General features: G+C 39.9%; 1 protein-coding gene across 2 annotated transcripts in view; it reads left to right on the forward strand.

The window, feature by feature from the left end:
• The window catches only part of PANK1 (pantothenate kinase 1), a 57,794-nt gene extending 44,224 nt beyond the window's left edge, over nt 1-13,570 (forward strand). For both annotated transcript variants that reach the window (XM_072806158.1, XM_072806159.1), the window contains exons 4-7: nt 4,601-4,777; nt 5,278-5,401; nt 8,599-8,724; nt 12,057-13,570. In XM_072806158.1, the coding sequence (XP_072662259.1) occupies nt 4,601-4,777; nt 5,278-5,401; nt 8,599-8,724; nt 12,057-12,116 (487 nt within the window). In that variant the 3' untranslated portion in view covers nt 12,117-13,570. The remainder of the gene's footprint in view (nt 1-4,600; nt 4,778-5,277; nt 5,402-8,598; nt 8,725-12,056) is intronic.
• The last annotated feature ends 1,902 nt before the right edge of the window (nt 13,571-15,472 follow it).

Here is a 15,472-nt window from a genome sequence, read left to right on the forward strand (position 1 = left end):
AAAAAGCAGTATGTGTTAAGTGCCAGATGAATGGCAGGGACCGTAAGAAAGTAGGATCCAGAAGAAAGGATGCCTGGGATGGTCAGAGAGGGCTTCAAAGAATCCTTCTTTTAGAATTTCCTTGGTGCCTAGCACAGGATGAATTGCTTGAAATCATCTGTCATTTCAACCAGTAAACCAAACTGGCTTTACCAAAAAAAAAAAAAAAAAGGTTTTTTACCCTCAGTTAAATGTTCCACCTGAAAACTGGAATAGTTGGCATGCCTCTTAAAGGAATTTCGGAGTGCCACTGACAGGTGGCAAGAGGGGCAGAGTACCTGGTTGTTAGCACATACACGCCCTAAGGGCAGAGGCGCTCAGCTTCCTGTTAGTAGCAATCGGACATGGGAAGAGGATCCAGGGTCAGAAATCTTTGAGACGTCCTAGTGTAAATGTAATTTTTAAAAGTTTTTCTTACTTGCAAGTGAAGGATATGGTATGAAGTGTTTCTCCCACTTACGAGACCACAGAACCCGTTTTTAGAGGAATGACTTAAGGAACTAGTGCCATGTGGAATGTGCTTTGGGACGTGATGTTGAAACCATTGGTTTTTTTTGTTTGTTTTTCCTTTTTTTTTTTTTTTAAGATTTTATTTATTCATGAGAGACACACAGAGAGAGGCAGAGACATAGGCAGAGGGAGATGCACGCTCCCAGAGGGGAGCCTGCTGTGGAACTCTGTCCCGGGACCCCAGGATCACGCCCCGATCCAAAGGCAGATGCTCAACTGCTGAGCCACCCAGGCATCCCAGAAACCACTGGTTTTTTGTTTTGTTTTGTTTTGTTTTGTTTTGTTTTTTTAAACCACTGGTTTTTAAAGATGAAGATATCATGTAACTCCTCCTCTGGGCCTCCACGTCCTTGTTTGTGCCACGAAGGGGGTCATTTCTTAGATAGTGTCTGTGGACATTTCCAGCCCTGAAAGTCTGCTGCACTCCTCCCTCATCCATTAGGAGAAACAGCACTGTTTTGCTACTGTATATCCATGACCTGTAATGGGTCTGCCTCAGTGACTCACCACCCGGGAAGGGAAGATTTAGCCTTCCCTGCCCACCCCCACCCGCCCCGGGGGGAATTTTGGCAATGCCTGGACACATTTTTTGGCCGTCCCTATTGGAGGTGGGTGCTACTGGCATTTAGTAGCTAGAGGTCAGGGGTACTGCTAAATATCTGCAATGCACAGATAACAACAAAAAACAAAAAAAAAGTATTGAGCCTCAGAAGTCAATATAGTACTTCTATTGAGAAACCCTGGTGCGCAAGCGCGTGCACACACACACCCTCACTAAATCCTGCTTATGTTCAGAATATAGGATGTTAATTACCCTTAGGTATACCTTTTCTCACCGAGCATACAGAACTAAGCTTTCTTGCACACAGAAAAATCACAACTGTCCCAGGGCTTCACTGGGACTGTCGGGAGCATCAAAGATAAATGAATATTTCAACCAAGCTAGTTTTACCTTAGATGGCGATCTCATTAGAGTACAATTTTGAAGTAACTCCAGACTTTACCCCAGAAAGAGTCACTGAATTGATAGAGCTAGTCCCAAGGTAACAACAAGCTAAACACTATCCTCGATGAGAGGTATTTATCATTTCATTGATTAACACTTAGCGAAATCATGAATCACATCACATTTTGTATTTTCTCAAACTTGGAAGTTCCATGAAACTGGATCATCTTTAACAGCAGCTAATGAACTCACTGTGGTGTTTGGCTTCTATTACATGTGTAATCATGCTCATAAATTCCAGCTATTTGGTAAATGCCCATTAATGACCAATGTTTTGCAATCCTCAACAAATCCTGTCTGGATGTCTAAGTTACCCTGCAAGTGCTTTTCAACTAGTAATTTTGGAAATGTGCTACAGCAGACTGGAGGTAAATAGAAAGCTCTTTCTGGGGCTGCCACAGGCAGGGGAAGGGAAGGAAACGTCCACTCTGTGGGCTGCAGCTCCTCCCTGTCCAACCAGAGTTGTTCTGCCAAAGGCTTCTTTTGATCTAAGTTACAAAACCACTAATACAAACCATTACGGTGAGCAGCGAACATCAGTGTGTGGAACACACTTTGGGAATCACTGATCCGAGCAAATAGCTTCAGCTTTATGTTTATTACTGCTATTGTGAGCTGACAGGTGTAACTCCAGGGTTTTTGTTATTATATTATGCCCTATTCTCTCCTTGGACATTTTTATTTTTAGGAAGCCACGTCATTCCAGAAGATCAGTTTTCTTTTAGACATCTGGTTTTAAATGGTTTGTTTCATGCTATGTGTGATTTGATTGCATTTTAGATTAAGGAGCAACACTTTTTTTCTTTTGACAGTACTCTAATTTTATTGTAGCAGCCAGAGAAAAAAGAGGACTTTAAAGCCAACACTGTTGCAATGTGCAGATTATTGAATGTAAAGAATTTTGAAACTTTGGTGAAAGAAGTAGTACAGCTCGTCTCATTGTTTTGGAATCTATTTTAAGAGCACAAGCACTCAGTAATTGAAGGTTTCTTCTACTTTTCCCTAAAATCCCTCACCACAAGGTTGTTGGGTTTTTCAAAAAGTAATGATGCTATTCAACAGCTGTCTCTAAGCCATATGCTTTTGTCTCCGATATGCTGAGGGTCTTACTGTGTCTGCTGAAACAAACAGATGTATCCGATTATGAGTGAGAGAACCACATTGGTTAAACACCGGTTAGCAGGTTGAGGATATGAATAAAGTGCTCTTTTGCGACTGTGCATTCTTTCCTCCTATCTGCAGCGTGCCAGCTGTGCAAATGCATGCTTGCTTTCCCCACGCAGCTCCCATGCTTTGTCTGGAGTCATCGGTCATCTTCCAGTCACACAAAGCACTTGTCCGTTCTCACTCATACCAACACATCAGCTGATGAATTGCCTTCTTTCTAAGTCAGCCAATGTCTTCCGCTGCCTATGTTTGGAGGAGATTGTTGAATGCCTTGATTAATATGAATATCTGATGTTCAAAGAGACGTTATTAGTGTGGATGAAGGCAGCTAGAGGTGTGAGAGAAGCCTTAAAAATCTACAGAGACAAATCCAGATGGCACACAAACCAAAAATTGTTCCCATTAAAATACATGAGCTTGTAGGGCAGGCCGATACTGACAATATGACACATGCTGTTACGTGTAAGTGACGATAAGCCTTAGTAGAGGAAATCAAATTCTCTACAGTGACTGAGTTGTCAAGGCGGTGACGTCTGTGGAGCTCTTGATCTCCTGGTACCACACCTCTGGGTTGGGTAGCTGCTACCGGTGGTCTTAGCTACCGAATTTTCCAGGAGGGGCCATCATTTCAGTCAAGTATTTTTGTAACAATCACTACTTAAGAAATGTTACATACAGTTTCACTTTAGATATAATTTGAAGAACGGTGTGCCTGTCTACAGTCTGGCACCTTCTTGTTAACAGTTATTGACAGTAAATATAATTTCCCCTAAAAGTTTCTTTCTTCAAATTTAAATTTAAAATAACTTTAATCTCAACTTGAATTTCCTCTTAGAACTGAAAGCCAGTACCCCAACACGCATGGGATTCCCGGGGCTGGCAGCTCCTGGAGCTTGAGAACAAACTGATGTGAGCATTGACTCTTCATTTGCTCTCCTGCCTCTGCTCCGGGTAAACAGAGCGAAGGCCACGCCAGTGCTCCCTTTCCTGTCAGGAGGTCACTCGGGATAGCTCTACTCTCGTCTCCTTTTTGCTCTGTCACATAACCGTGGTATTAATACACAAATTCATCCCCAGCTACCATAATTAGTTTCTAATTTTGTCTGAAAGATGATTTTAGAGGAATTTTCCCCAAAATGACTGAAAGCTTTTAAAACATAGTTGAGCCTTGGAACTTTTTTATGACCTTTGTTAATACTTTTGATTATTGGGTAGTTGGTAAAATATTAACCCTCTTTCCCATAATCTACCAGAAGAAAGCCCATATGTGAGCAATCAGTGGCTTCCTTTTAGAAATGTTTTGAGATTCTGTCTGCTAGAGAATCGAGGTTGAGGTAAAAGATCCGGCTCCTGGGCTGGCTGCTCCTAACAGCCCTAGGGTCAGTCTGGCTCTGCACTTCTGAACTTCACATACACATGATTTCTTTTCCCAAGTATTTGTATTCAGCTACATTCTTTTGTTGTTGTTTTTTTCATAGCAGCCATTTTTCTGGTTATTTGCTGCTTTCAGACTCTGCCCCCCCCCCCCCCCCATTAAGAGAGATCCTGATTTGGCCCCATTTTATAGGTGAGAAGATTGAATGAGGTACTTAGGTTAGCAGCTAGCTGAAGGTCTCACAACGGAAATCAGTGAGAGTCTTTCTCTGGTTTTGTTCTTAAATTCAGGGGCAAGTTTTCCTTGATGTTTCTTTTTAGCCTCTGCCCTCTTTAAAAATCTAATCTACCCTAAGATTATTGCACCCTACACTTTAATTCAAGTGCCCTTTTGTTTTTCTTCCCTCTTTTTATTAACCCATATTAGTGATCTTGATGTAGTTGGGGACTTGGATGGGCATATAATAAAGTAAAATTTAAAAATAAACCTTATTGTTCCTTCAGTCTTGGAGGTGGAACATTCCTAGGCCTATGTTGCTTGCTGACTGGTTGTGAGACCTTTGAAGAAGCTCTGGAAATGGCAGCTAAAGGCGACAGCACCAATGTTGATAAGCTGGTGAAGGACATTTACGGAGGAGACTATGAACGATTTGGCCTTCAAGGATCCGCTGTAGCATCAAGGTAGAGACGAAGTAGCTAGGAGCAGTAGTGTGTAAACAAGGCAACCTCTCCACCCTGGCCATTCATTTAGTACTTTTAAGATGTCAACCCACCAGCCTGGTGCAAGTATCTCTGGTTATTGGAGCTCAGACTTGATCTCCCACCCTTTATGAAGCACTGAGATGTTTAGCCTTTGATGCTTGTGCTTAAAATAGGGCAACTTTGAAAGAAGGTTCTGGAAAACTGCAGCAGTTTCCCCTGTTCCATTCTTGTCAATATATCTAGAGAGCATTAAAAAGTTTTCTTTCCCATTAATAGCCATACTACGTTGACCCTACTTAAAAAAAGGGGGCAGCCAACCATTCATACCGTAATCCTGTCTGCTTGTAAACCATAGTAGCCAAATCAGGTCATTTAAGTTTGAACAGAGTTATTCATAAAGCTTTCCACAGTACTTTGGTGGAAGCTTGGGGCCTGCCTGAGGATGATTTTGAACATTCTCACTAATATTTCCAACATAGCTTTGGCAACATGATGAGTAAGGAAAAGCGAGATTCCATCAGCAAGGAAGACCTCGCTCGAGCCACACTGGTCACCATCACCAACAACATTGGCTCCATTGCTCGGATGTGTGCGTTGAATGAGGTAAGGCCTTAACCCAGAGGAAGCTTCGTGCCATTCATACACATTGTCTTTAACAGTGCAAAACTGTTGACCCTTACAAAATTATAGATCCTTTGGGAAGCCTGCCCTTTGTCCTAGTCACATCTTGTAGACCATGAGGGTTGTGTTTTGGGGAATGGAGAGGAATATGCATCTTATTTTTAAGTAGGCACTGGATAACAAATGATACACCATCCAACCATGGAGACCAGGTAAAAGCACAACCCATGCCATAGCCTCTCTGACCATCATTATTAACCACCCACCTACTGAAGTGTGAGGAAAAGCTTTGCGCGTCCTTGCAAATAATTGCAGGTAAAATGTTCTACTTGCAGTATTCGATATTCTCTCTGCTTTCAGCTTCTTTACAGTGTTGCCTTGTGGCATGGAGTTCAAGCAGCATTGTACAGGGCTATCAAAGCATAGAGAGCTTGCTGCAGCTGAGGCCAACCAGAGCCCCAGGCACAAGAGTGGGGTGGAGCTGGTAACAAAGCTTTGGGAACATGTTTTAAAACTGCAAAATTCCGTTGGGAAACTAGAACCCTTTTCCGTAATACAAGACATGTAAAGTACAATAGCTTTCACTGAGTTGTGTTAGAAAGACAAGAAAGAGGTTGGGACATGCAACAGGTAATAGAAGTGTTAAAGAATCATAGTCGCATCAGTAATAGAGCTTTTAAAAATATGATTTTAATAGAAATACACATAGAAGATCATCAAATCCTGGGTGTACAGCTTGGATTTTCACACACACACACACACACACACACACACACACACCTGTATAGGCACCACTCAGATCAAGAAATAAAGTATTACAGGTACTGCAGAAACTGCCTCCTGTCCCCTCTTAGTTGAGCACTGAGGTTTTAAACAGGGCAGAAGGCAATCTTGATGATGGGCAGTGCCAGCCCTGTCTTTGAGCTCTGGGGTTACAGAGAAACATACTCCTTTACATTGAGTAGAAGGTGTCACCAGTCTATGGCTCGGGGTCACTTTTTTCCAGCCTTGTCTGAAATGGAGTTCAGATACAAGGCTGAAATGCAAAGAAAGACTGTATCTCAGACACGTGCCTTTCAAAGTCCACTTCGGTCACGGGACTCATTTTAACAGAGGGTTTATTTATTTATTTTTTTTTACATTAACCTTTAAAGGGAGTTTTTCCAAGTAGCCAAACAAGGCCTGACTGGTATGTGTGTCTTGGGCTGTCCTCCTGTGCTCTCAAAGGTCAGTTAGATGTGACATCCCTGCCCCACCCTTTCCCCTGCTTTCCACAGACCCTGAGCGAGCCCGCAGGTCTTTTTACAATGATCACATTCACTCTAGGGGAAGGGCAACAGATTTTGTCACTTTTCATTTTGCTTTCAATACCGTTTATTGCTGGAGTATAGCAAAAGTGGCAGTTTGAAAGTAAGGCCAGTGAGAGGAATCAGCGATCGCACTGGGCGAGGCTCCCAGTGGGCACAGCAGGAGGTGGCAGTGGTGTTTCTGGGGATCAAGCATCAGCTGGTGCTGCCCACACCACCCTCACTGAGTGGAGAGTCCTTGAATTCAGCTATTGCATACAGGGGCACCACATGCACTGACTCTAAGATAGATAGATAGATAGATACTTAAATTGTGATTATTGGAACCCTGTAAAATGCTTCTTCATCAACATTGAACTTTTTATTCACATTTTTGAGTAGAAAATACAAACACATAATACAGAGTTCCAAAGACAACAGAAGGGTGTCCAGGGAGGTGGGCAACCGTTTGTGCCTTTCCCGCAATGTTAGCCTGACTTGAAGTAGCCGTTGTTTTTCACTTTGGGGGTCTTACTCTCTATTGTCTGCGCTACAGCAGAAACATACCCTTCCAAGGCAGCAAACTCTGTATCACATTGTTGCTTAAATAAAACACCAATTTTATTGAGATGTAATCACATCTCATGCAATTCACCCTCTACATACTATTTTATGTCTTGCTTTGGTTGTATATCATCCTTTTATTATGAAAATTGGTAAACATACATACAGGAGCAGGATACTATGAAGAACCTCCTAATAGCCATTAACTGGACTCAACATTGTTTTTTTTTTTTTTTTTTTTTTTTTTAAGTTCTGTGGTTTTCTCTAGTCTTTTTTTCTTTCCACAGTCATATCTTTGACCCACCTGGAATTTATTTGACATAAAGAATGTCCATCAGCTTTTATTGCCAGTCTATTCCTTCTGGCTCATTACCAGAGTAATGCAGGAGTGGGGTTCTGAGCAAGCCCTACATTGGACTCCCTTGTTTTAGGGGAAAAGATGGAACTCCAAAATTTAAATAAATCCTTCTTTAATCTGAGTTACTTACTCTTGACTGTTTATTGTTACATCTCAGTCTAGGCACTTATTAAAACCACCTCCTGCCCCTCCACCCATGGAAAATATTCACAGTAGTTAATGGACTCATCGACTTAACATTGTCAAAACTTGAGATAATTGAGAGACCATGTTCCTAGATCCTGATGAGTCTGGATCAACTGGACAGAAAAGGATGCCACCTTCTAGGAAGTTCTTCCCTTTGACATAAATGACCCTAGCAACAGGCTCTGTGAGTGGGTGGGTGGAGCAGCCCCTGCATGGCAGACAGGCTGAGCTCAGTGTTTAGTGTGTGTGCAGAATGCAAATCCATGTCAACAAAAATATAAACAAAGTTTTTGTTACATTTCAACCCACACACATGTTGACCAAACATACCCTAAGGATAGAGACTGGGAACCATTTCTTTTTGTATTCCTGCTTTTTGGCATAGAGCAAGCTGAGCAAGCTTGTTAGATGAAAAACCCATACCATGGCCATTTCATTTATGAGTTGCTTATTTATAGTTGGAAGTTTGGGGTAATTGAAAGAATGCAAAGGCAAATTTAGCTGAACTTGAACTCAAGTTACAATTTTATATATGTGTGTTTGTAGCTGAATTTCATATCAGACCTAAGTCAGTCTGACATAATACCTGCAAATAAGGCCAACATAAGTCTCTGCGTGGTCCAGCCAGAATCTCACCCTCTTGTTCTTGTGGTATGCACTATGAAGTTTATTTGACTTCATTTTGGAAATGCTGAAATAATTTCACTTAAAAAACAAGTTGACTCTGCAAGGTCCTGGGAGTACAGTTATACCATTATTTAATTGTTCTTTAATTTTTTTTCCAGAATATTGACAGAGTTGTGTTTGTTGGGAATTTTCTCAGAATCAATATGGTCTCCATGAAGCTGCTAGCATATGCAATGGATTTTTGGTCCAAAGGACAGCTAAAAGCTCTGTTTTTGGAACATGAGGTAGGTCAAGTCTGCATGGAATTAGTTACCCTGCATGGAGTGTATTTGGCGTCACCTAACTTTTGAGTGAGTCTTTCAGTTTTAAAATTGGTCAAGTAGAAAGAGTTGGCATTTAAACTTTCCATTTATACAAAGGATAAAGAAGAACTATATAAAATGGAAGCTTTCTTCTCCAACAATCAGGACCAGCAGCTGGTTAGTTAAAAAAAAAAAAAAAAAATCAAGGCAGCCTGGGTGGCTCAGTGGTTTAGCGCCGCCTTTGGCCCAGGGCGTGATCCTGGAGACCCGGAATCGAGTCCCACATCAGACTTCCTGCATGGAGCCTGCTTCTCTCTGTGTGTCTCTGTGCCTCTTTCTCTCTCTCTCTCTCTCATGAATAGATAAATAAAATCTTTTTTAAAAATCAGCTAAAATGAGTAATCATTTAAAAATATCTCACCAATTACTTTGATGTAGCACCAAAGCCTATTTTTGACCATGGGTTCTGCTGATTGGAATTCACTGTTATCCTTTTTTTCATGATCCACAAGTATTATATGCCTTCTTTGATTTGTGATTTATTTCTTGAAAATGGATCAAGAGATTAAAGATACCTATGAAGCACTTTGGTGGCATAATCCTTCTAGATTTTTCTCTCAACCTTTCATGTGCAGTATCCACCCAAGTAGAGAGTAATGGTTTGTGACCATCTTTTCCAACCTTTTTCAAGAACTTAACTGGATTTTCAAAGAAGTGACCAATTTATTTTGTACTCTTTTTATTGGTTTAGGTGATATATAATTAACTTAGATTATAACATCAACAATAAAACTGTCATAAACAAATATGAGGATAAACACAGTTGACTCTTGGCAAGCAGACAACTCCACTGGTGAGAACAGAAGTGCTGGGCCTGCTCAGTGTAGCCTGGTGGCCCAGAGAAGGTGGTGTCCCTAGGCATTAGCAGCCTGTCTACAAAGGGTATGGAGAACATTAGTTAATTGAGAGAGTCCCTTCTATCGAGTTTCTACAATCCTATAAATCAGGTTTCTAAGAGTGGAGGACCTTCCCCTCTTTTCCCTACCTCTTCTGCCACCTTCTTTAAAATCAGTACTATAGGGGCTCCTGAGTGGCTCCGCTGGTAGGGCGTCTGCCTTTGGCTTGGATCATGATCCTAGAGTCCTGCGTTCAAGCCCAGTATCAGGCTCCCTACTCAGCAGGGAACATGCATCTCTCTCTCTCCTTTGGCCTCTCCCCCTGCTTGTGCTGGCTTTCTCTATCAAATAAATAAATAAGTAAAAATATTTTAAAAAATAAAATCAGTACTGTAGCGAGCAACTATTTATTTATCATGGGGGTACCTAATCCCTGATGTGGATTGTAGCAGAATAAACTTTGAGAGAATTAATATCACAGACTTGTAATGAATAACTACTGTCGCATTTTTCTTATCTTCAAATTATTTATCTGAAAAGCTGCTGATGCATTTCTAAGTTATTTAGAGTTTTCTAAGCCCATATTTTGTTTCCTTAAAGCAGATAAAACAATAGGAACTCAAATGCTAAATAGTTAAGGCCCAGTGATAAAAAAGCCTGTTTTGTTTTGTTTTTTGTTTGTTTGTTTGTTTGTTTGTTTGTTTTAAGTAGGCTTAAAGCATGGAGTGATAGAACTTTTGGGGGGTTGAGGGGACTTGAGTCCCTGATTTTTCACTTTCTCTCCCCAACCAGAGCCCCTCCATTTTTATCTGCTTATTTATCGTTTCCACGTAAGATTTTGTTTGAAGAGGGGAAAAGCACCTAAGCTATAAAAAAGCAATTAAAATGAAAAAGAAAACTGCTTTTCCAGTTCAACTAGAATTGCCATATTTAGTGATTAAAAATACAGGACATGGTTATTTCATCTGGCATTTATCTATATTTTATCTGGCAACCCTAAATCCAGATTCTCTTCAACTAAAGCAAAAAACAAACCGTAGAAGCCATCAGGAATTAAAAGTCATCTACACGGTCACATGGATAGTTAGTTGGCAGTAAAATAGGGAGTGAGATCCAACATTTTGGGGAAACTCACTTCTGCAGGTGAAAGCTTAGTTACCTGAATTCATTTGTACAATCCTAAGGCCCCTTGGACCGTGGCTTGGCTTTGCTATGCACGTATCATAACTCGGTCTTCATTGCCAATGAAAGTGAGTGTTTTTATAGCCCCTTGTAAATATCTCTCAGAAAAGGTTCTGCATTCCTAGATTCCCTCTGGCTTAAGCAGGTCTTCCTGGAGGATATTGTGGAGAGAAAATTTTGGGAGGCACACGTGTGGCGGTTTTCCTGTCCTGCCACAGGAGTCCTTACTCACTGATCTCATTCATAACAGGATTGAGAAGTCGTCAGCCAAGCTGTTAAGACACAGCCTCTTAACTGACTAGGAGTCTTTAGACAATGACTTTACCTCTCCATCTGTTTTAGCCGCTGTAATAATAATTAATAATAATTATTAATTAATAATTAATAATAATAATAATATTTGCCTCATAAAGTTTTTATGAAGATGAAATGAATGAACTAATGTAAAGTGTTCAGAAACAATTTATTTTTTTATTTTTTTATTTATTATTTATTTATTTATTTTTATTATTATTTTTTTTTAACAATTTCTAGCATATAATGAAACCTCAATAAATGTTAGCTGGTAGCAGCAGAAGCAGAGGTCCTACATGGAGTGCCTGTCCTGGCACGCTGCCACCCATTTGTGTGGGTGACTGTCGAATCAGGCAACAGGAGTGGAGTCTCAGACCTTTTGGAAACCAAGTTCCCTAAACATTTTTGTTTTTCAGTTCCTTTCACTTTCACAAAAACAGGCTTTTATTTTATAGATGAGCAAAGGGAAGCTCTGGCTGATTTAGATGCCTTTCCAAGTTCTGCAGAGGGAAGCTTAGAGATAAATACCTGGGAGATACAACTCTGAAGTCATACAGATTTGAGGTTGAGCCCTGACATAAGAGTATGACCCTGAAAGGGAAATTTCCTTCATTACCTTCTATTTCTCATCAGTGAAATGAGGGTCATAGTGTGGATTTTGCCAAAGATCAATTCCAACAATACCAGCACTCGTGTAGTACACACCAAGTGCCAGACATTTTCCTCAGCGCTGTACATACAGCAGTTAATTTAGTTCATATAAAAAAACAGGTGTATCTAATAAATATTATTACTATTATTCTACGGTGCATGGCTGAGTTCAGGTTTTACGTTTTTCTTATCTATCACATTAGGGGACAGCATTCCTAGCATTGTTAAAAACGGTAGGCCTTTGGCTATTTAGAGATCATCATGCACAAGTTTTCCCCTTGCTTTTCGCAGGGTTATTTCGGAGCCGTTGGAGCCCTGCTGGAGCTGTTCAAGGTGGCTGATGACCAGTAGTGGTGGCAGGCGCCGAAGAGCCTTCTGTGGGAACAGGGAACCGAGGACTGCTGTCAGAGGAGGTGGATGCCGCTGTGGGACGGAAGCCAAGCCATTATGGCAGATGAACCTGCTGGATTTGTAAATAATTTAAAATCCTTCTAGCCGATCTTTTACTCTTGGGTTTTGAGCTGATGATTCAAAATGGGGAATACAAGAGTTTTTTCTGTATACTGTATTTTTAAAAAAAAAAAAATTTTGTGCAGCGAGGCCAAACCTATGTATGGATTTTATGCATTAACCTTGAAAAGTTGTATGATGTTTAAGAAGGACCCGAAATGTAAGTGCTGTTTATTTTTCTTCTGGGGTTTACTGATCAGTGTGGTAATTTTAACTTCATTTAGTAATTACTCTAGGAGATTCTACCTTTACTTATATTCTTCATGACGTTTCATGATTTGCTGTTGGTTTCAAATGAAACTACAAATCTGGCATGTTTTACTGTGAACACGATTTTGTTTGTTTGTTTATATACCTTTTCTCGTCTTTTTTTTTTTTTTTTCCTGTTGGAATGTCTTATGGAGAAAGAGAGTCCTTCCCCATTTCTGTCCTTAAGTGACTCCCTCCCCTCCCCAATACCTTTCTTTAACCTAATTGTCTGTATCAATCAAGGTGCTGACCAACTCAATGCGAAGTGAAGCAGGAGATCGAAAGCTCTCGAAAGTACCCCTGATGAGAAAACTCTGAAAGTGTTGATGAATTTAATGAGTCAGGCAAAAGTTGAAAATGATAGGCAATTTTGTCTTAAACCTTATGCATATGCAATGTTTTGTTGGATTGATTTTATGTTAGGTTATATTAAACTGAAATGTTCTCTGATGACATGTCCTCGATTCATGCCCAGCCTATGAGTGGCAGGAAATCCTTATGCAGGACTCTGGAACTTCCCAGGTAAAGTCTCCCAGTTGATTAACTGTTCCCATTGGGAGATGGGGGAGAAGTCATGGGTTGAGGTGTCAGGTAATAATACCTATTTGTTTTGTACACATATGTACATAGGAGCTTTGTAACAAGGCATCTTAAGTAATAACATTTTTTCATTTGAAATATTTCAGACTGAAAACTGTATTTCAATCCCAGCTTCTAATATTAAAAAAAAATCATGATACTGATCTATCTATACATTTTATTTTCCTTTTTTGAAAGATGTCATTGGAACCAATGGGTAACTTTCCAATGAGAGTCTTGTACAAATATTGAAACGCATGAAGTCTAATGATTTAGAACTGATTAATCTTTCAAATTGAGCATATTGTTGAAAGGGATTTTTGAAGGCAGTGCAGTTCCTCCATGATGATCTTTCCTTTTCTGCCTCCTGAGCACCATCTTTAATTGCCATTATCTTCAAGTCTTGAAGAACTTGTTAATTGAAGTATTCACTTGTCTGGTTGAAATAAAGCCTGTTTCTGTTGTGATGTTTTTAGTGTATATGTTATTTTCATTTCTTAATCTTCATGTCCATAGTATCTGCTTTTGTGCCATATAATGAATGTGTGTTGTATTTTTGCTACCCTACATTTCATAATTTGAGGCTTTCACATAAGGGTGTCTTCAAATGAAGCCCGAGCTCTATGCAGAGATTCTTAAAATAGCTTTATTGTTGTTATACAACTGACTCATTGCCAAAATATCATTCCTATATTTGCTAATAAGAAAAATTTTTCAAAAGTTGGCCATCACAAGTACATTTGATCAACTTCCACCTGGCTTAAAAAAATTCAAGCAACTAAGATGTTCTTGAAAAAGATAAATGTAAAAATGTACATATTCTCTACATTAGTGCCTTTTTTGACTGTTCCCTTCTATTCAATCCTACTCTCCTCTATCAGGGAATAGTAGACCTGGGATTATGGTTCTGCAAAAGGAATCAGGACAAGTTAATGTAAATACATAACTTTTTAATTATCTGGAATCACTTGATCTTTCATTGCAGATGTGTAAGACATTGGGTTAGCTGAGGAAATCAATTCTTCCACTATGCAAATTTCAGTAAATGTTGGCTACATATAGCCAGCCTTTTTTTTATAATGAGAAACTTGTAGTCTGGATTTTTACATTCACTTGAATCATAGAAATTTTCCTTTGGCTCAACAATAAGAAGAAACTTGACAACATTAAAGAATTTTTATCTTGAATTCAAGATGGTAGATAGTCCAGAGCATGGCTTTTGATTGTGAGACAGCTTCAGTGTGGATCTAGCTCTGCCAATATCTAGCTGTGTGGGCTAGCCACTAACCCTCTCTATAAACTCCAGCTTCCTCATTTATAGAATGGAGCAAACAGTTTTCCCCTCCATATTTAAAGAGCTTAGCACAAAGGCTGACAAATAGTAAATGCTAGCTGTACTGGGAAAAGAAAAATACATCTTAAACTAATGTGTGAAATCAGCGATATCTAATCTTCTAGAATGTGGGGGACCCATTTTAGCACAGAGATACAGATCTCCCATGCCAGTACATGTTCATAGCCCTGTGTCCACAATTCCAAAATTCCAAGCTCTTAAAATGTATCTTGATAGTCACTTGACAGAAAAAGCTGACTTGAGCATTATTTATCACACTCTATAGGATTCTTCAGATGTTTTCTTGCAGAGCTACTAATGGGTTGAGGTTTCATTATTGGGTACTGCCCCAGCCCCTACTAGGGGTGGTAAGTAGTGAACAGTCCTGAATTTTGAAAGACATCTGGTCTCAAGAGTTGTAGATAAAGGGATTGTGGAAATATGGTTGTATTCTTCAGGTTAGGTAGTATATATCGGTTCAGAGTCCCTTTGCTGGGAACTGTTGTTATAGGTAATTTATGCTCGACATCATCTGGTCATACAATGAATAAGAAGTTACCTTGTGCCAGGAAGGAGATAAGGAAACCAAGAGGAATTGGCTATAACCCCTGCTGTTCAGCAAGGGAGACAAGTCTCAAGCCAGTTCATGTTATAAAGTGTCACAGATGTCACTCATTCGTTCACCAATATTTACAGCAGTGAACAAAAGACCCATCCTCAGTGAGCTTACATTCTAGAAGGAAAACAGATAATCACTAAGTAGATATTGCTAGATCAGTACTAGAAGGAGAAAATGAGGTAAAGTAAAGAGCTAGAGAAGGGGTAATTATATTTAGAGAGTGGAAGGGAAGAAAATTCTTTGGTAGAGTGGTCAAGGACAAATTCTATGAGAGGAGATGTGTGAGCAGAGTCAGATGAAGTTGGGAACACACCATGTAAATACCTGGGAAAACATTGTTTATTCCTGGCAAATGAGAATGAGGATTTTGAGGAACTGCAAGCATTCAAGTGTGTGTGGAGTAAACAATGGGAAGAG

Source organism: Canis lupus, chromosome 29 (genome assembly GCF_048164855.1).
Source record: "Canis lupus baileyi chromosome 29, mCanLup2.hap1, whole genome shotgun sequence".
Lineage (NCBI taxonomy): Eukaryota > Metazoa > Chordata > Mammalia > Carnivora > Canidae > Canis > Canis lupus.